The following is a 22,320-nucleotide window of genomic DNA, read 5'->3' on the forward strand; positions in this document are numbered from 1 at the left end:
CTTTTTTCTGCCATGTTATGTGGAGACTCATGTCACTTTGAAAATGACAGTGAAAGAAAAACGTGTGAATGAGGCATCCAGCGAGGTCAAAGAATAATTTTTTTTTTGTCACATTCCAACTTAGACAAGTATTTTGTCCAGTGTTTAGGTATTTGTGTTCCAGAGAGGAAGAGAACTGGAGGGATGCAGGAAACACAACAATACAACCCAGCCATGTGATGGCCACCATTACACAACCTCCGCCACCCACTATTGTCCACAACATCCACCGGCTATTGTTGCACTGTGCAACAGAAGTCATTCATTCAACACAAAGCAAAGCACAAACCACCTGCTAGCACAAATACTGTGTTTACAACAAAGACGCACACAACAACAATGAAAATGCAGCACGCAAATACAGGGAGGAGGACATAAGTAAGAAAACCGCCTTTGAACAGAACATTTCGAACTTTTGAAACTACATATATTGACTTTTGCTGACAGAAGTGGAGAGAGATGAATCTCTTTTTTTCCACACGAGGATTCACTGTAAACAAAACTGTTTGATTAAATACCAAAGCAGAGACTTCATCTGGAGTTCTGGGAAGTCAGGAGTGAGGCTGAACTCTCGTGTCAGGGTTTCATCTTCTATCACAGAAAGTATGTTTCGGTGGTGAAAAGGTGCAGGAAGCTCTTTACCGCATTCAAGCTTTAGACTGGAATGTCAGAATGCTGCTTGGCCGATGTTTACTTCTTCAGGGGTTTAAGAATTTTGATTCATGGTTGGGCTTCAACCATCTGGTTAGCATCTTGTCACTATGTGAAATGATTCACAACTGTCTCAGAATCCAGGACCTGAACCGAAACGTTTTTATCCGCTTGCCTCGAGAAAAATCCCCCTTTGGGATGGGGCAGACAGATTTGCGAGCGCTCGAGCAGGTTTGGAAAAATGGTCCTGAGCAGACCTCTAGAGTGCAGCCCTCCGCTGTTCATAACTGTAAAAACTCACTATGCAGATACTGCTGCTGCCGTGCTCGCAATTGGTCTCTCGGCTGGATTTGATAAGTTCAAGGATGTTCCTTCGGGTTGTTGAAAGGTTGTTGGGAGAAAACAACAAATCAGTCACTGAATCAGGAGTAGATAAGGTAGCTGGAGTGAAAGAGAACAGTAAATTTTAACACTTCATCACAGAATAACTCCTGGAATGTGAGTGAGTGTCACGGACTGTGGAAGAGAATCTGAGGGGAGTTTTCCTTAAACCACTCAACTGGGGCTGAGAGGACGATTTTTTTTTCACATATGCAAGAGAAACTTCGGTGTTTGGTACTTGATCTGCAATCATTTTGGTGATGTGCACTTCAGGAATTTCTGGGGAGTGAATTAGTTGATTTAGCTACCACTATTGTTGATGCAGTGGTACCATGTAGGCAAGCAGGGACAGGAATGAATTCAATTTACAGCTCAGCAGCAGGTCTTACTTCAGGTCATGTCATTCTGACTTTTTCTAGCTGCATGTTTGCTTTCTAAGAATACACATACATATGTATATATGTATGTGTATGTGTATATTTCCACTCAGAATGACGTCAGAGCACAGCATCCATGATATTCCTGAATCCATCTACTGAATCCATGATATTCCTGTGAAACCACATAAAACAGCACTGATGGACCTAAATAAATGGGAATCGCTGCACTTGTCAGGCTCAGACATGTTTGCTGTCACAAGGCTGTTTTCTTCCTGTGCGGAGCCTCCTTCCTCTGTCTAAATACTGCAGCCTAATGAGCTAGTTTCCTGAAATAGATAGGTGATTAACACACTGCTCTTCACAGTGTGAAGCAGAGCAGAGCTAGTTAATGCTATAAGCTAACACTGGGAAGAGGTTCACTGTCTTGGGACAACAGCGTTAGTATTCTTTGTCTGATGGTTGGGAATGAGTGAACGCTATAGGTCTTTTATGTGCTGCTCAGGCCGGGTGAGCTGTAGCCATGCAGCATCGGAACGCACGGACGGGAAGTTATTTCTAGAAAAAGCAAAAATATCAATCTGTTTTAATCAACTTGTGCAGAAGAAGAGCGTGCTATGATGGATAATAAGGTCAGACACAATTCCTGAGAAGTTCCTCATAGTAGTAGTTGCTGCAGTAGTATAATTTGGCAATTGAGACCAGCTTTCTTTGTGTTTGACAGATGGATCACTTTATCAATTGAGCACACCGCTTCAGGTATTTAATTTCAGTTTAGAGCTATTTTTATGACACGTTTTAACTCTGGCATGCAACGTGAAGGTGCTGCATTTGGCAAATTATGTTATCCAGTCAGCATGTAGTGATAACAGGTAGCTGGCATGATGGGGTGTGTTTTGGGAGGTGGGTGTGTCAGATTTTCTGAACATAGCTAGCTACTTTCCCAGTTAGCTTTGTGCAGTAATGTAAATCACTACTCCAATCTTTCTTCATTCTGTGACTCGAACAGAACATTTAAGGCCATACTAACTTTGTGCCGTTGATTTGAGCTAATTGTTTGCAGATTGAGGACACTCTCGCATAAATAAAACAATAAAAGATGCAGAGTAACATCCAGAAAACCAGCCCAGCAAATAATGTATGAAACTGCAACTTCTTACTCATTTATTATCCTCTGTTTTCTGATTTTGTCTGAAGCTAATGGCTTTTCACTCTACATAAAATCCGTAGAAAAAGCTTACGTGTTATCTTCTCAGACCACATATCTTAATTTTATTTATAACCTTTAGCCCATTGGCCTGTTAGCTGGTCTGCCTCACTGTGTGGTCTCTGCACTGAGAGTCCTGTGGGACAAAATACTAAAATGGGCTGATTCATGCTGGGAAAGGATTAGAATTATATGCTCAGCTTTTCCTTTGCACGTACCCACATACACACGCACGCACTGGGTCGCACACAAAACTGGGCACAACCACATCCTCACAAACCCTCAGACTCAGCCATCCATGCATCTCCTGCAGATTTATCCCATCTTCAGCTTATTTCCTGCAATCTTCCTGTTATTTTCTGATTGTGATTATCTGTCTGATTCCATAGAGACTCATATTTGTCTCTTCAGTTTCAGTTCTGAGATTACGTTATGGTATTGAACGGATTTATTTGGGAGTTAAGGTTTGTGATGTCCAGCCAGGGATGAACCTGAAAAGTACTGCTTTTGTCGCCTCAAAGACAGAAACTGTCATTATACCGTAGAGTGGTGTATGGACATGGTTGTGGTGATTGATTTGCTGTGTTCACTGTGTGTGTCTGTGCGTGATGTGATAAGAAACAAGGGGAACGATAGTTGGCAGCAAGTTGTGCGTCCTGCTGGATTGACAGCAGGAGAGAGCTGGACTGTTACATAACCAAGGGAGACTGAGGAACGGAAGGGAAGGGAACAATAACAAAAATGTGTCCTGAATTTCCAGCAGAGTTTTGTCCTTTTGTCATAACATTTCATCATGCCACCTGACAGTGGACAATCACAGGTACCTTGACAGTGGCTGCAGTAACATTTAACACTAAGTTAATGTAGAAGGTGATTAACTAAGATCAGGTTTTCATTTAAGTCCTCAGAACTAAAGTGCACAAATGCAAAGGTAATACCATATTAAATGTAATGCTTTTTGACCCTCAAAATAACCACATCAAACATTTACTCCACTCTAATATACTTTCATATCGGCATATCTTCATATGAAAGTGTGTGACAGATTTATTTGACGGTGTGTCAAATATTATATGAATTAAGCTGTGTTTAGTAGTCACAGCTCTGCAGGTCTGTGTAAAATCTAACTTTATTACTCCTCATTCAAGATGTCTGCTCTTTGTTGATTGGATACTAATCATAAAAACTAATTGTGCTTCATGGCTGTTTTTTGGATACTGCTGGCAGGAGTCAGTAAACTTGATATGACTTGATATAAAATAATTTCAACCTCAATACTTAGTTTCATGCCTTTGCTACCTGCAAAGCAAACTGTAAGTGCTGCCACATGAGGCTGTTCAGGGTGATCAGGATGACCTCTGCTTAGACCTGAACTTAAACTTTGCAGCAGTGACTGACTCAGTGTACATTAACTGTCACATAATACACACACAGTGCACCATTTCGCAGGGCAACAGGCTCAGTAAAGTGCAGCTTGTTTTACTTTCACAGTATGAAATATTATTATACACAGAGATCTGGGCTCCAGTACAGTCAGTGCTTTTACTCAGTCCAGGACATTACTCATAATGGCTGGCTGTTCACTGTTACTGCGAGACTGTGTTTTGTCCCGGACCAGTTAGTCCTGCACTTGTGCTGGGAGTCTTAATCTGGCTCTCCGTCCTGTGCTTGGAGAGCATGTACGCGCAAGTGGTCACACTCTTTGACTACAGACCTTTCCGCTTAAGAAGAGCCCTCCATCTGTGAGTGTGTGTGTGGAGTGTGACATTAGTATGCAGGCTTGAGAGTCTCAGTGAAGCGCCTGTCGGGCCCTTTGTTGTTGCTTCATGAAGGGGTCTTAGGGGGTCTGGGTTGTGCGTGAGTGGTGTCATGAGAGACTTGAAAAGGGACACAAATAGTTGCTATGAGTCCAGACATGCGGTGCATTCCTCTGTAACACTCAAGACTCAAAAGGCCGTTTAACATGATTTCAGTCTGGTTGTTGTTTCAAGCTCTCTGGCAGTGTGTAGGTGAAGATTGCCTTCATTATTATTCTTTTTGGTGCTGCAGTATGCCGCCACTGTGCCCGTGTGTCTGCATATGAAGCTGGGTGGGGATCCACAAAGGACACACGAGCCTTATTGTGCCAGTGCTTCTTAAACAGGGATGGTCAGTGCTTTATTGACACTGTGCTGCTTGGCTGTGAACTGTTAACTGCCCAGAAGTCCTCGTCTGGGTTTGTGGGTGTTGTTTTAATGCTGCTAAGAGCTCCAATAATCCATCCATTAGCTTAAGCCGGGTCCAATTTTTTAAATGTTTTTCTATTTTGTATTGGCTTTGCTGATGTGGTTGTTGTCTTTCACACTATTTATTTTGCCAAAAGTTGACCCCAGTGAACCTGATGGCATGTTACTTGTAGCCTGTGATTGTGTGTGAGCTCTAGTGCAGGTGGCCTATAATTTTCGGTGTATTTCCTGTGGTGACGGCCATTTCCATGGATACAAGTCAGCGCAACTTCCTGGTTTCCTTTTCAAATGACCTATGAGCTGTGATAAGCCTTTATCCAATCAGTTGCTTCCTTTTCTTTGCAGCAGCATTTGTTTCGATTTCTTAAAAGTGTTCCCCACCCATCTTTAAATTCATTGTCACTGTCTTCATCATCCAGCAAGATTTGTGTTTTTAAAATAACTGAAGGGTTTAGGAGGGCATTACCCTTCACTGCAGGCACTGCTGGACTCAGCAGTTGGCAGCATAATGTGAAATGGGTAGCTTTTTAATAGGATTTTACAGCCTGGAAAAGCCTGATGATTGGCACTTTTCTCCTCAACTTAGACGTCATCATGATCCCTTCCTTCCTGTTCTGTAAATGTCAAATGTCTCCAAAATACCCACCAGTTTTTAAATAAATTGGAGGAGGAAAAGCAGACCATGCTGATACACAATCATGCTTCATTTCACTTTCATTTTCTTATTACATTTGAAAAAGTACAGTGTTTTGAGCCACAATGCAACATCCTTTCTTTGAATTTTTTCAAAGTATTCACCACCCATCTCATTATTAATTATGCAGGACAAGGAGCTCTCATCTCTTGTTGGCATTGTGAATATTTGACTTGGCTGAATTAATGCTCAAGCGATTGTTTGCAGGCTTAAAGGAATACTCTGCCAAAAACCTAGATTTTGAATATTGAACACTCGCCTTTAGGCTTTAAAGGAAAGAAAAATTCAATCGTGCTCCCTCATGAAAGAATGCTTCATCTCTTCTGTCTCTATGTGTGCTGTACTCTCATAATTTCACCAGTTTATAACTAAATACACAGCTTCCCTTAGGATAGTTGGCGTTTGCAGACATGCACACACACAAACACACACACACACACACACACACACACACACACGGCTGGAGACACAAGCTCTGCACCCTGAAGCCATGCAGAACATGACCTAATAGAGTAAATGTGATCTACAGACTGATCATAGTTTTCTGTTCTTCTTACACATATAAACACCGTAGTTTCTTACCATATCTGTAAACTTGTCTGTGTTTGGATTGGACAGTATGTGTGTCAGTGTGTGTCTACGGACATTTGCGTCCTTCCGGCATGCTGCGATGGTTAAGTGTGCCACTCGTTGATCAATCATGATGATCAGCTTCCATGACATAAGACTGCTGTGGGCACTACTCTTTATTGAACGGACAGTGTCGACCCAGATTCATGCAGTCACAAGTACAGGCACATGAATAGACCGTCACATGTGTCGCTGCTGTCTTCCTCAGCTTCTTTCTCATCTGTTTTTCAGATTCTAACAGTATCTCTTTTCATCCTGAACGGCTTGTCTGTTACTGGACTCTATAGTCGTTAACTCTTCCCTCTGTAAATCACCAGCACCTGCATAATGACCATCACAAGTCTCTCTGTGTGTTACAACCCATACAGGAACTCACCAGTGCATATGCAATAATTGGGTTACTGTCCCAGTTTTCTGTGACCGATTTCTCTTCATCATCTGACTTATTTCTGGCCTGGGAACTCACCAAGAACTTGTTATTTGTCATTTAAAACAGGGGCACTTAAAAGGGACAGGGGCTATTCGGACTTTGCATGAGTGGCACAGCTCATATAACTTTCTTGTGTTTGTTTTGCATTGTAGTCATTGATGTCATACAGAGAAATTTGCTATTTGAGAGACAGCCACTGATTGTTAATGGTCACACAATGGCTTTTGCAGGCTTTCCTTTGCAGCTACAGAGTAGGGACACAGGCATTTTAAAAACAAATCTTTATCGCACTAATTGCTGAAACGCGTTCTGACATCGGGCCCCCGCTTTAGGGCCGTCCTCCATCATTTAGCAGCCACTAACACAATATTGCTAATTGATCCTGCAAATTCGAAGAAAGTGTTTCCAGTGCGTCTTGATGTGGTGTTTGTGAGCAGAGAAAGTGAACCATGACTCAGGTGAGCTCTGGTTTCCACTGGCCTGATCCCATGACCCAACTGGTATACACTCACACACCGTTGCTAATAGTAGAGTAGCCTTGCAGTGACCCTGGGATGTAAAAATTAGATTTCTATCTGTGGGTTGGCGATGAAGAAAGGCGCTGATAACTAGATACTTTGAAGTTTTAAGGCATCAGGTATTTTTTATTAAAAGGTGAGTACATCCAGTACATCAGTCTAAATCTCATGTGGGACTGAGTCAACAGACCCATACTGATGATGACAGAAGAAAATACCATCACCTCCCTTATCACCTCCTCCCACTTTCTTCACTCATCATCTCTTCATCATTGCCTCTCCGCCTGCCTCTTTCTCTTGGTCTCCTCGGTTTTGACAGGAGCTGTAGGTTAAAGGGAAAGTGGGCGAGCGACATGCGTATGGATGGGGGAAAGAAGGCTTGGTCTTACACAGGAAGGGAGGAGTGGGGAACCACAGGGTGGATGTTTTTGGCGTGTGTGTGTGTGTTTGTACGAGGGCCTGCACAGACGGGGTCTTTGTGCGGGAGGGCATCTGGAGAAACACACACACACACACACACACACACTTAGACCATGACATCACAGCTTACCGAGCTGCCGGCAGGAATGTTACTGAGAAAGGAGAGGCTTTGTGGAGGAGAGGAAAGAGATGGGAGGGGAGGAAAAGGAGGAGAAGAAGAGGAGGAAAAGGCTTGGCCAGGGAAAAGTCCGGCACTCCCACTATCTGGAACAGGACAGACCAAGGCTGGACTGAAGTGAACAGAACGGAATAGGAAACACAGATAAAGTTTCTTAAAAGAAGGCAGACAGAAATAGAAATTCTTGTAATATTACAAAGGAAACTTGCTTTGAAAAATTCAACCATGGATTTAAAGATTGGACAAAAATAGACGTGAGACACAAGATACTTGTCAGAGCAGCAGGTGAGTACTCACCATGTTTAACTTTGTAGAGTTGAATGACAGTTGTGCTTGGCTATTTAAGGTATTTTTATGGCTTTTATGTCGTATTAGATAGATTAGATTTTGTTTTGACGAAGAAAGGAGAGAACAAAGAGCAGACGACTACTTACAATGAATAAACTGCAATGGCTCGTGACATTTTGAACACAAATGTGCTCTGCGAGCTTAAATTCTGTGAAATATCAGCTACAGAGGGCCAACGTGAAGTGAAACACTACAACAGAAAAGAGGAGGAAGTGTCAGAGTAGACAAAAGTTCAGTCCACACAGCAACACCCAAACAGATGTGCTTAAAAAGTCCGATCTTTTAATGAAGTGTTGATGTCAAAGCTGAGATTCTGGTGCTGTGGTGGTTGTCCAGATGTTTACAACATGTTGTGAGAAGTGAGCTGCGCACTTAAGCCTCTGCACGCTTTTCGCCTGACGACCCCTCTGAGCCCTCTCCTCTGGCCTGATGTTTGTGGCAGCTGTTAGCTCCCTCACCCAGCCCACCTGTCTGCTGACCAACCAGTCCCCCTCAATGTGTCAGTTTAGCAGTTTGTTTAGTTTGTCAGTGACGTAGCATTACTCTTATTCACCATTTCCAAACTCTCCAAAGCAGAGACCGGCTGAAATCATGACTAAGTCCTGGATAGTGCTGTTTGTATACGAACCCCAGCCTAACCAGCACCAGGCTCCAGTTACTACACAGGATCATATTTAGCTAGGAAACAGAGCCGGGAACGCCGACTGCACTGGGTTACACACGAGCTTAGTGTGTGTATGTGTGTCCATGTGTTCTACACTGAGTGCTAATAGGAGCCTATGACGCGATATTAAAGGCATGGAAATTATGTTTGTGTTGGAAATGGAGAGAAGCCGAAAGTCAGAGAGACATCATGGTTGTGTGTTTGCTTTCAGTCAGGGAGTATTCATGTTCTGGTAAATGTGTTCTATCTTACAAACCCCCCAGCATCTCAGGCATGCAGCCGAGTGTGTATGCTTTAAGCGTGTATGTTTGTGTGTGTGTGATTTTTGTGCATCACAGTCAGGGCCTAAGCATTTCCAGATGTGATGGGAATGGCGACAGGCGGAGAATGAGACAGCATTTGCAGAACATAAGGCAGTAATAGTTAGCTGACTCAGAGCCACCCATGACTGCATTACTATACTTGTCCTGACTTTCCAGTGAATTCAGTGATTCCCACCACTTATAATATTAACCTCCCAGTTACTCACTGAACTTTAACCCATGCTCCTGGGTGGAGCATGGAAGGAGAATTGCTCTTTTTCTTGTTAAATTATGCATCTGAAGGAGCACAAAATATGTAACAGTGCATAGTACAAGAACCTCTAATTATATTATTAACCCTAGTCTCAGGTTTTAATCCCTCTCCAATCTTAGCTTTAAAACCAAATCCAAGTTATAAAATAGCTGTTATCTAAACTTTCTACCCAAAACCTAACCCCAAGTTGCCCTTACTAGCATAATCCTGTAATAATCCCATAATCCTCACCCAAACTTCAATTTATTATGAATTCAAAACTCTAAAGCCGTGTTCTCACCTTAAAATAGATTCGTAAATTAGGCTAAACTGGTTAAAATGTGTTCACGTTGTCGGATTTTCCTAAACTGTCTGTCCTTTTTTGGAAAAACCACAAACATAAACACATCTGACACATCATGGGGGTGAGCTGGTGGCGCTGTGATGACTATTAACACTACATTTCTCATTCATATGAGTGTTACAAAGATGTGTGTGTATTTACATGCTAATGTGGACTTACCTTCTGGTACAAGGGTGATAACACATTCTGATGCTTTCAGACGACCAAACAAATTGTGAAGGGTTTTAACCTTTTCATAACAGTTAAATGATTTCTTTCCCCACTTACACACACACACACACACACACATTGCTCCTTTAGGTGGTCAGGCAGGGTGTACAGTGTCCCTCATCACAAGTATTAGAGTCAGAGCCTTGAGGACAGCTAGTTATGCCAGGAATGTCAGCTTACCTCAATCAGAGACACACACACGTGAATACACACCTCCTCTACACATACACACACTTGAAAGAACACACTCACACCGCCAGGCACTGCTGCACAACTACAATCTCATACAGTCCTTGTCTTGTGTGTGTGTGTGTGTGTGGCAGAATAGCATTGCATATGAGACATTCCTGTACTGTGGTACTGTTTTCCTGAGGCCGTAACAGGATATCCTCCCCCTCTGTACTGTCCTGCCTGCGAGACCCACACTCCTCCACACACATTCCTGCACATACACACGCATTCACATACACATACAGTGTATACAATGGGTCGAATGTAACAAGGTAGATGACCTTGTCTGTGTGAGCGTGTATGTAAGAGTGACATCTGGTGCCCACGTGGTCGCTAATATCGTTAACCGGGCGACTTCCCATCACGGCTGAACAATGTACATAATGAACACAACCAAGTGCAATAAGCAAATTCCGCAGTATATCACTCCCCCAGCATTATAATGAAGTACTGTCATGATGGAGGGATGTCGTGGCCTCCATTTCAGGGTGTAAGAAAACATGTTTTGCTTGGTTAAGATCCCAACAAATGCCACATCATCATGATTTTCCCTAACTCCCATCAGCCTTAGCTGCACTTTGTGTTTTGCAAGGGAATGTTAGCATGTTAACACACTAAAGTAAGATGGTGATGATGATAAGCATTCATCCTGCTTGGCGTCATCATTACAGCATTGTCATTGTAAGCATGTTACCGTGTTGATAGTAGCATTTAGCTCAAATCACTGAGCACAGCCTCACAGAGTAGTTAGCATGGCTGTAGACTCTCAATGATGTCGCCTGTCAGTCAAACTATTTGTGTTAATGTTTTTTTTCTTTCTTTTTAATTGGTATTTTGGTTTCTAGCTTGGTTTTCTGTATCACTTGTCTATGAATAGAAAGAGCCTTTTTTTTAACACCAACATGTCATAAAGTTTAACATCAACAGTCGTGAATTGGACATTTGTGCTCGTGTTCCCTTAAACACACAGTGTGTGAATCAAAACAATAATAAAAGATGGAGTTTAATGATTTCATGCAGCTTGAACATTATTGGAAATATTTAAGATAATGTAAGTCAAACTCAACAAAATATATACATAGGTCTAGACATTTAAGAGGACGCCTGTAAGAGGATGTGTTGATTCTATATATATATATATAGATATTTCACACACTTCCTGAGACAGTATTAAATGGGGAATGTGCATGTGACTGAGCCAGATGGGTCACCAAAATGCCCTCAGGCAACTTTTTTTTACTTGCAGTAGAAACAAGAGAGTTGAGGATCGGAGGGAGGACTGAGAGCAGGGCTGAGGAGACGGGAGAATGTTGCTTTAGTATAGATGAGAGACGGCAGGGTGTTATAATCCACCATGTGACTTCACTGACCACTGCTGAACACTTGAACAATCCCAGAGAGGAAGCAAGAGAGGAAGGAAAAAGAGCAGTAAAGAGGGAGAGATTAGCAGAAGAGGGGACGGGGACCAAGAAACTGAAAGGAGGGACGAGAAATGATGTAGTTTTAAGGCTAGGCAGCTTTATTCGGATACTGCAACCCTAATTCCAAAGAAGTCTGGTAGCCAGTAAAACAGGAAGCCAATAGAGTATTTGTTCGTGGAAACAGAAACCTAAGTAAAGGCAGAAGTGTGTAAATGTAGCTTTTTGCTAATGGTGGGTCTGGAATGTGTCGGATGGATGGTTCACAAAAACAGAAGGTCACAGGTTTGATCCCTGCATGCCATTTGTCTGCTAACGTGTCCTTTAACTGGACACTCAACCCCCATACGTCAGTTTATTCCCTGGAAAGGTCACACCATCGGTGAAATGTGTGCCAGCATTGGTAAGATAATGCTGGTTGTCATTGCTTCATAAGGGTGTAACACTCTTCAGTGATGATATAATGATTTTATTGAGGAACTGCGTTCACTGTTGTTCGTCAGTGTCACAATTACGTCATTGGATAAAACTGTTCCTGTTTTTCTGACAGACAGTCACCTGTGCTTGTTCATAATGTATGCAGTGTGTTACAGCAAGATTTCATTACACTTGGAAGCACCTTTTATTTCACCTTATTTCATTGTCAATTCAGTTTCTGCAGGCTTCGCGAACAACTCAGCTGGGAAATTTAGGTTTTGGAAGACTTATTCCCTCCTCTCATAACAATTACTGATGATGTGGCCTTGAGCCAGACAATTAATCCAAAACCACATCAGTAACAGTGCTCTGTGATCAGCTGAGGAGTGAATGTGTGGAGTAAATGCAAAGGCTGTCAGACTGAACCTGAAGTATCTATGCTGACTCCCTTGCCCTCAGACAGATTTTACGCTGAAAAGGTATTATGTCAAAGTGTCAGGCTGGACCGCCTGACTCTTTAATCATATGAAAATAAGCACAGTTTTAATAGACACATGCAGCATTTCTCCCAAAAACTGTAAAACCACTTATTACCTGCAGTCTAATAAAGTACAAGACACGTGAGACAGGAAGAGTTATTGTATTTGAATTATTTGCCAAGTATTCGGCATACTGTGAAGGTCTTTAAACAAAGCCCTGATAGTTTTCAGCACTGTGGAGGACTGTAATGTTTCTGGTCAGTCCTGAAGCAGCAGTATAGGAGTCTGAGCCCCCTAGTGGTGAGAACGAGCCATAACACCCTCCTGCTGCTGCAGAGGTTTAACCTAACACGCTGTACTACTGCAATGCAGACAGACACATTACGCGTTTGATGTGTGGCTGTATGAGGTATGTGTGTTTTTTAGAGATCAGGCATCTGACAGGTTGTCTTTGAGCAAACATTGTTTTTCTGAAAGCCATCGTGAGACAGCGCACATGCAGTACCTCTGAACCTCGTGTCTTTTGTTTGTTTGTTGACGCAGAAATCATGGCGGGCAGCCGAGGATGTCAGTGACACAATACCAAGAGAGCGAGCCCTGAAGAGCGTCAGTTTCCAGGAATCAGTCAGCATTATCACTGACAGGCCTGCAACCATGGAACTGGAGAGCCAGCAGATCCAACATGGCTGCCTCAGCAGCCCCAGTAACAGAGCCCACAGTGCAGTTGGTGTGAAAGTGGAGACTCCTGACAGCGAGGTGGTGCAGGTATGCAGCTTGTCATAAGAAGACCCAGCTCAGATATTTCAGTTTTTTGTCTTATTTTCTCTAGAAAGGAGCAGATCATTTGAGTGTCATGTACTACAATTTGTCATTTACTGTGTATCTCATCAGGATCATGTCTCCTTATTATAATAATAGGAAAACTTTGCTGTACACAACAACACTTTGATTATCTGCTGTGTCTACAGGAGATACGTTATTTGGACCAGGTTTTAGACGCTGCCTCAGAAACACCCACCAACGGAAACTCGTCCCCATCAGAACACACCAGGCCAATCAGCATCGACGGAAACTCTCCCTCTGTCTGTGTGTCAGCCTCTTCTCCTGTCAATCACCAGTCAATTATTGTGGAGGGGCAGCGACAAACCACGTTCCTCCACCATGAAGACTCTGCTGTGAGGACCAACGGGCACGTGCAGGGAGAGGAGTCGGGGCGCGGCGGGGCCAGGTTTGAGCTGAGAGCTTTTCACGAGGAGAAACGGCCAGCGAAGCTTTTCACCCCCGGAGAAGAGCAGCAGGTCAGGGTGACAAGGAGACGACCCACAGAGGAGGTAAGTGACTGTTGGATAATGTATCAGCTGTAACAGATACACCACTCAGACACACAGTAACAAAAACAACACAGCGGTTCTGTTACTGTGATTCCACACATTTAGCGTCTGTTTTATGAAAAATAAATTCCCTGGAAAACAAGGTCATTTTCTGTTGAGTCATACTACATCGTGGCTGACTCAAGGACAACTCAAGTGTTTGGCAAGAAGAGCATTTATTTCACCTGCCAGCAGGCTTCAAACAATCCTCACTGAACTGTGCTGACAGGCGGTGGTATGCAGGGGCAAACTGGCATCAAACACTAAATATGCATATAGCTTTTCTCCTATCCAACTGTGAGTTAATGTGTCATGAAAAGCTAATGCTAATGGGAAATTATTGGGAATTCTCTGTGCATATTCATATTCTTTTCTCTTCTTCGCCTGGTTTGTTCCTCCTGTCAGGTTCAGGAGCTGGAGCGTGAACGTCAGGAGCTGATCAAAGACCAGGCAGTAAAGAAAAACCCTGGGATCGCCCAGCGCTGGTGGAACCCTCCTCAGGAGGTAGCCTCACATTTAATCCCTGTTTTCAGTTTGAATTCCTCTGACCTCCTGACAAACTGAGTGAGTTGTTCCTTTGTTGGTTTGTTCATCCATTCAAGGTGCCTTTGGAAGAACAGCTGGATGCAGAGCAGCTTGAGTCCCTCAGGAAATATCAGGAGAGGAAACAGCAGAAACACAATCACGCTTATGCGTACACACAGGTAAAACACACACACACACACACACACACACACACACACACACACAGGCAACATAGCATTATGCAGCAATGCAGATGACACTTTGCATTTTTTCTTTTCTCCTAACGCTCTCCTCTGTATTCTGTCCTGCCATCTCTGTTTTCATCCACAGGTGTCGGGTCCTGCCACAGTGGTGACCTTTGACCCAGAGCTAAACAGGAAGGTGGACGTTGTGGAGGAGCAGATCGACTTCTCCTCTGCCAGGAAGCAGTTTCTGCAAGGGGAGGCGACCAAGAGGGATGTGGCTCCTCACATTTACTCCGCCAAACCCTTTTCGAAATCAATAACCAGGGGCAGCCAGGGGAGCAGTGACATTGTTGCAGAAACTGGAGAAACTCGCGTGACCTGGTCTGATGAGGGCCTGGCAGAAGAATTCACTTGTGCACGAGCGGTAATGACAATCCTGCGTGAGGAGGAAGAAGGGAAGGGTCATTTCCATCCGTCTTTTCACCCAGAGGAGTCTGACTCAGGGTTAGACGAGTTATCTGTCCGTTCTCAGGACACTACTGTGTTTAGCTTGGATAATGTTTCTGACAGCGGGGCCTCACTACCACCTACCCCATTACCACTTACCCCGGTTTCACCACCTACCCCCCAGCCCACCACACCAGTCAATGGGCAAAGTAGCGGCAGTCCAACAGAAGACGACCTGGAGTACCACGCAGGGGTACTTGTCCAAAATGCCATCCAAAATGCCCTGGCAGCTCAGAATGGTGATGAGTGGCAGCCAACTGACTTCAATTCCTCACAGCTGAGCACCCCTGTGTCTCCATCCTCAGCTTCTACAAGTAGCCCAGTGCCAGTTTCTTCCTCTCCTGTGTCTTCTGCTGGAGCTCCCAGTCTCCAATCACCTGTGTCCTCCAGTCCTGCTCCATCCAGTCTGTCCCCTCAGCCAGACAGACGGCCAGAGGTGAGAGTTGTCTCCCAAGAGAAGCCTTCAGAGCAGCAGCAGCCATCCAGTCCAGCACAGCAGCCACAGCTCCAGACGCCTTCTCCGCCTCCATCTCAGCCCATCTCTCCACCACAGAGACCCAAAAATGGAGGCCCCAGGATCAAAATCCAGTCCTCTTACGCTAGAGCGCTCGCCTCCTCGGCCCCTGCCCCGGCTCCGGCCCCTGTCGCAGCAGCTCCAGTTCCAAGGCCAACCCCAGTCTATCGTCCCCCTTCTCCTCCGAGCCCAGAGAAACCAGAGTTCAGCTACTTCAGCAAATACTCGGAGGCGGCCGAGCTGCGTAGCACGGCAGCTGCAGCACGAGCCCCCGAGGTGGAGCCCGCCAGCGGCCCGTTCCGCCTGCGCTCCAAGAAGCAGAGAACTTTGTCAATGATTGAGGAGGAGATCCGAGCAGCCCAGCAGAGGGAGGAGGAGCTGAAGAAACAGAGGGAGACGCAGCCTGTTGTGATCACCCGCTCCAGCAACACTTTCAGCAGCAGTCACGGTCACGGGAGGACGGGGATGCGGCAAACCACCATTTCCCCAGCAGATAAGATGAAGAGCAACAGCCTGCCAGCCAGACTCACACTGACAGCAAGGACAGCACCAGGTCAGTGAGCAGTATGCAAGGGTGGTTTCTATAGCTCCCTGTATGGGACATCTGGTTCTGGGTGGTTGTTCTTGCATTTTTTTTTTTTGTCGTGCTAGTGTCATGGCTGTGGGGATGTCAGTGATGATCAGTCCACCACTTTGGTTCAGATGGAGCAATCATTAGTGTTATTAGTAGCACCTGTGTTTGAAATATCAAAATGTCAGAGCAAGGTTTGAGTTTCATTGAAAGGTCCCATCATAGTTTATTTTCTCTTGGTTAGGATGTACGTACCAGTTCTAATATAGGAAAAAATGGCTTGGTGGGATCATGTTCATTGAACAAACACGTGTCCAACTCCTCATGTTTGTGTGTGATGTGCAGGAAAGATCGAGAAGGTGCGGCCTGTACCGCCTGTCTCACCCTCACCTTCAGAAGGAGCCCTGTCTGACGCCGGCAGCGAGGATTCTGGAGGATCACGACCCAAAAACTTCATGCAGACACTTATGGAAGACTATGAAACCCACAAGGTGAAGAGGAGGGAGAAACTGGAGGACAACAGTGTAAGTATTTAAAAAGAAGACTGTATAAACTACGATCACAGCTGTCAACCATACATTACTGCCATGACAAGATGCAACAAATGCATTTTTTATGGGTTCACACATACATTACTTTTAGTGACCAGCAGCTAGTACAATCCTCTTGGAGCTAAAAATTAAAAAAAAATCTTATTCCAGATAAATATTGAGTGAAATTGTGAGTGAAAGTAGCAGAAAGATGATCACAGCTGATCACATGTAACACACCCGTTTGATTCTTGTGGTTCATCGGGATTTGTTAATGTCAACATGGTTGAGTGCCTGTGGGCATGAGCAAATACTGTACAACACCAAAGGGAATTTCCCAGCCTGAAGCAGGAAATGAAACTGAAAGTAAGGCACATACGCTTGGGGATTTCTGTCCTGACTAAATCTCATCTCACTTTTTTTGTGTCTGTGTACGTCTTTTTAACGCCAGACCCCTTCTGGCAGTGTGTCATTGTTCAGAATTAGGTGTCTCTTGAGAGGAAGTATTGAGTTCTGGCAGACCGACTTGTCTGTGAAGGGCTACAAAGAATAATTTTGTTGCAAAATGGCTCACAGGATGGACAAAAAAAGTTTCACAACCAGAAAATGAACAGTTTCACTTCCCTCTCATATGACAAGATAATCCATTATGAATCCCACAATGGGATAATTTCAAGTGTTAGAGCAGCAAAGGGGACAGTCTAATAGCAAGAATCATCATGGAAAAAATGGCAAGATATGATAAATAAGTACACAATATAATCATTAAAACATTATTGCACATGGGAATTGATAAGCCCAGTTTATTGTGCACTGATATTGTGCACTTGAGGGCAATATTACCTTACAACCACTAACAGACGGTATACTGCAGAAGAAAGGACAGCATTTCATTCATAGTTACCATGCATTTTTCAAGACATTGAACTGAATTTATCGTGAGCATGCAGCAGGGTTGTTGTTGATCTTCTTGTCCCATGATGACATCTCATGTGTTGACTATGTGCACTGTTGCTTCTCTCCTGCTGGTCGGTCAGTATGCCCGTTTGTTGCTGGCTCATGAGGTAACCAACGAGGTACCTGTTGCACCCCAAACCTGTTCACTCCATAACTGCCTTTACGGACAGACCTGGGTCAGACTAAAGTGGCAAAATCATGCATTCCTGAGCATACTATTTGGAAGGTTCCTGTAAAGGTTGAAGAAACTTGCATCCCATCATGCTTTTATAGATCAAGACATCCTGGGTGGCTGTGATTTCAGTTCAACTAAATATAAAGAGAAAGTTCCTGAATTCAGATGAGTCAGAGTGGAGATTTCCACCGACAATCATTTTTCTTCCTCTCCATTAAATGTAGACGAGCCAACAGTAAGAGACACGAAACATGTCACTTCACATGTGAAGTGTGTTATTTTTGTTTTAAACCCCACACTGGGTGGATTCTGTGAAGGAACCCTTAAAAGGTGTTATATCTGGTCCCAGGTCTGCTTGTGGTCTCACTGCCGTACTGTTCTGTGGTGTTGGTGCTGCATGTGCTTGTCCATGAATTTGGTGTGACCTTTGACCCCACCTCACCCACCCATTGACTGGAGGTTATAGTAACTTAGAAAGCCTGAAGCTTGACGAGGGCTCAGTGTGGTGGAAATCATCACTGTTATTGTACAGACCTAAACGAAGCACCTCCACACCCACAAACTCCGTCATCTTTTCTGGATTCCTGTTCATGAAGAAATCTTCCCTGTGTGTGAAGACGTGTTTATGTGTTTGGAAGTGTTTGTGTCCTGGCATGAGTGTGTGAGAGGGACGGTGATCAGAGAACATAAAATATGGAACAAGCCCCGTGTTTAAGCATGAAACTTTCCCTGAAACGGAGTAAAATTACTTTTATTGTCAGATACTGCAGGCGTGCTTCATTTGGTTTCACCACAGGATGGTTTAGCCAAGCGCTCCCTCAGTTCTTGACGCTCACTGCATGCCATGATAAAGTCACTGTGGTGTGTTTTCTTTGCGTGATGTTGTTGCCAGTATATCCCTTGAGCTGGAGAAAAGCATGGGTTCTGTCAGGCTCTGCTTTCCACGACATTTCTCCGACTGCCCATGTATCTGATAGGCTGTCTTGTGATTGACAGGTTCTGGAGGCCACTCGTGTCACCAGGAGGAAAAGCGACATGGCGTTGAAGTGGGAAGCTGGTATCTACGCCAACGAGGATGGAGAGGGAGAAGAAGAGGAGGAGGAGGAGGAGTAAATGGCTCCTTTCAGGGAGTGGAGAGGAGGAGGTTGCAGAGACTGAAGGAAAAATGTAGGAGAAGAAGAGGAGGACAAGGAAGCGAAGGACAAAGGAGAGGGGGAGGAAACAGTATTTATTTTACTAATAGTATTGTGATGATCACATGACCCACTGGCTTGACCAGTGGGGCTCATCGAAGAGATGCATCAAGTTGTGGTGTTTGGACCTGAGGGTTGAGGGTGCAGCAGAATGTGGGGTGACCGAGTACGTGAGAGACATTTCAAGTGTTGAGGTGAGTTTGGAGAGGAAACGCTCCGTGACGTGAGAGACACTTTGAGATGGTTTTATGGTGGTTTAAGAGCGCTGTTCAGAAGTGTATTTAGGATCAAAGGTTTTACTAGTTGGTAGACGCTGAATGACTTCAATATTCATAGGATGTTTTATTTACCTTTTTTTTTTTTAATTGAAATATGGGCTGAAATCTAAAGCTTTTATTTTGACAGGGTGCCTGACACTTATTGATGATGGTTTTAGCAGTGGGTGCTTGATAATAATAACCTGAATCATCTTGAGAATGTGTGGAAAGGTTTTCACCACCAACAGGAAAAAATAGATGCAAAAGACAGGAAAGTGTGTGCAGAGTGAATATCAAGAAATGTCTGACGGAAAGTTGTTTAAGAAAGGAGGGAAAGCAAGGCCTAATCGCACAAATCGGACTTCTGTAAGTTCACAATCATTTTACCTGGATTTGATGATGCGCCGCAGCTCAGATATAACACACATATGACATGTCTGGTGGGAGCTATCACAGTCCTTGCAAGCATCTGCATTAAAGTGCCGTCTGGGGGGGGGTCAGCGTCCCTTAACTGTTGAACGCTAGTGAGGAAATGTGAAAAAAAAAAAAAAAACTAGTATCAAGGTTCAACTTTGCCTTAGAATAGTCAGTAATTGTCGGGGTGCACGCTATGTATGATGTATTTTATCTTCTCCTATTCTGTATTACTACAGTTTCAGTCAATGTTAGAGACCATACGCTACCACTTAGATAGAAAGTCTGTCTATAGAGCACTATTCTTCAGAGATTTCCTGTCTGTAAAGTGCAGTGAGTTCAGCGAGGAGGAGCTCGAAGAGACGGGGGGCAGAGGGAGGCTAACTGCAGGTCATGTTTGCGTCACTTCAGTCAGTGTGTGTGTGTTAATTAAAGGGCTGGGTCGGGGGTTTTATATTCTAAAAACAATCACTTATTTTACCTTTCCTGGCTACGCCGCTTTGTTGACCTGTGCTTTCTGATGTAAGCAGTCGTTTCATGTATTATACTGAGGTAGGACTGTGTATTTGATATATGATCTTGTATGTTGAGATTCCAGTGGGGCAACTGTTGTGTATCTACTATACCTTGCTAGCTGAGGATATAAAGTTTGATGAGAAATATTGAAAAAAAAAAAAGCTTTTTATAAGTTGTTATACCAAAACAGAATGTAGTTATTTAGTCAGCCTACGCTCCTAAGTCTATTTAAGAAGTACTGATTGTACGCATGACATTACACTCCTTTCCTAACCTGAAACAAGCACACAAGCAAGGCAAGTGACTATCAGTAGAAAGGCTCATCAAGAGGCTGCAACAACAGACTTCTGTGCAGGGGAGGGTCATGAGTTTGGATTGTTAGTTGTTTTTTTTTTTTTTTGGCTAAATATAATATGAGCTTTCATTTGTGGGACGATGTGATTTCCTGTTTTTGTTTAATGAGCGCAATCCAGGCCTTTATGAGTGTGGTGATACTGTGGATTCATGTCCAGGTGTAGAAAACAAGGTTCAGCTTTCAAACTGAAAACACAACCGGAGAAGAATCCCGACATCAAAGGGCCGCCATCAAACAAGAATTCAAAGTAGAAATGTGTCAGCGTGTCTGTGCGAACTGCATTTTTGAACCACTTTTACTGAAAAGGAGCAAAATGATTCTGCTTTTCGAGTGTGTTTATTGAAGCCTTTGAGATGTTTTTTTTCAGGATGTGAGAAAGGTGTCCTGTAAACCACAGGTCTCACTTTGAATCACATCCGCTAGCGTGGCCTGTTCAAGTGTCCTTCAGCGAGGCAGTGGCCTTCACTGGCTCAAAGCCTCGGCTGAATGCCTGAAATATAAACACACACTGAGGCGAACTTTCACAAAATAAAAAGAATCGACACATACTAAGCAGTGCCACTAACTCCACCAACCAGAAGCAAAAAACAAGGACTTGTGCCTCTGTTATTTGTTCCCCGCCGAAACAAAAAACCCACATTGGTTCCAATGAATCCTCCTTGTTCCTGTTTTAATGCACAACTAATAATATATAAATTTACAGAAGTATTTAGGGACTTTTCATGAGATGTTGTTGTGGTGCAGCAGACAGTGTGCCACATGAGAACTGGCATTACTGGTATGTTGAAGGAAACATGAGCTTAAACAGACTCTTCAGGATGGGTGACAGATACAGATCCTTGCCATGTCATGTCATGGAGCATAGTTTCATAGTGGCCTCTGTGTCTGAGCTTTATTCACAGCAAGATCTCAGATTTAAGCAACAAAAGCAAACGGCTACTCCCTTACTGTACTGTCATAAAACTGTTGTACACACACACACACACACACACACACCGCAAAATCATTTTGAGTTCTCATTAAATTCACTATAATGCTTCTGAAATGACACCAGACATCATGCACACGCAGAGGAGATATGTGTGACTTATTATTATTATTAGTATTATTATTATGCTCTTGTTGTTTGAATTCATGATGCAGAGATGATTTATTTATCATTTTTAAATGCCGACAGCTTGTTTTTAGTCTGCAGAAGCGCCCGAGCGTCAGCGTGGGACTCACACTGTCTGTGTGTGACAAAGCAATCATATTATACCGTATAACCTCTGTTCCTATGTTAACCACTTGTAACGCTCATACCCTGCTTTGTTATTTTATAGCTCATGTAAGGCTCACAGTTATACACCTACTATACATATTATGAATATTTTCTCATTAAAAACAAAACCTGTACATGTGGGATTTCAGTGCTTCATTCACGTGTCTTTACCTGTTTTTTTTTATATATGACTGTCACATTGCACTGCACCTGAATGCACCTTTTCAGCAGCTTAAAACATCAGATGCTGGATCTTCCCTTAATTTTCCTGAATAAACTGCATCTTTTGGCTTTTTCTTCTTGGACTATGGGACAAAAAAGGCAGTTTGGGCTCCCGCATTTGACAGACTAAACAACCAAGTGATTAGTTGGAAAAGCAGCTGTTAATGAAATGAGTTGCAGATGTGGTCTGCGTGCCTCGCATGGTTCCAACTTCCTGACAGTTGATTTTAAAATGTGTTTAGACGTGAAACAAGTGGCTGCAACGACTCATAAATATACAAAAGTGTCACGTTGTTTTTTTTCTGAATACCACAGAGACCAAAAGAATTAAC

The 22,320-nt window shown here is 43.6% G+C and overlaps 1 protein-coding gene across 6 annotated transcripts in view; it reads left to right on the forward strand.

The window, feature by feature from the left end:
- Positions 1-21,903, forward strand: part of palm2akap2 (PALM2 and AKAP2 fusion) — a 100,201-nt gene extending 78,298 nt beyond the window's left edge. For 4 of the 6 annotated variants that reach the window (XM_076757460.1, XM_076757459.1, XM_076757461.1 and 1 more), the window contains 8 exons: positions 12,980-13,201; positions 13,405-13,767; positions 14,212-14,310; positions 14,409-14,510; positions 14,662-16,090; positions 16,454-16,632; positions 17,676-17,714; positions 18,767-21,903. In XM_076757460.1, the coding sequence (XP_076613575.1) occupies positions 12,980-13,201; positions 13,405-13,767; positions 14,212-14,310; positions 14,409-14,510; positions 14,662-16,090; positions 16,454-16,632; positions 17,676-17,714; positions 18,767-18,883 (2,550 nt within the window). In that variant the 3' untranslated portion in view covers positions 18,884-21,903. The remainder of the gene's footprint in view (positions 1-12,979; positions 13,202-13,404; positions 13,768-14,211; positions 14,311-14,408; positions 14,511-14,661; positions 16,091-16,453; positions 16,633-17,675; positions 17,715-18,766) is intronic. The other 2 variants (XM_076757457.1, XM_076757458.1) reach the window with 2 other exon arrangements.
- The last annotated feature ends 417 nt before the right edge of the window (positions 21,904-22,320 follow it).

This window comes from Chaetodon auriga, chromosome 19, assembly GCF_051107435.1.
Source record: "Chaetodon auriga isolate fChaAug3 chromosome 19, fChaAug3.hap1, whole genome shotgun sequence".
NCBI lineage: Eukaryota > Metazoa > Chordata > Actinopteri > Chaetodontiformes > Chaetodontidae > Chaetodon > Chaetodon auriga.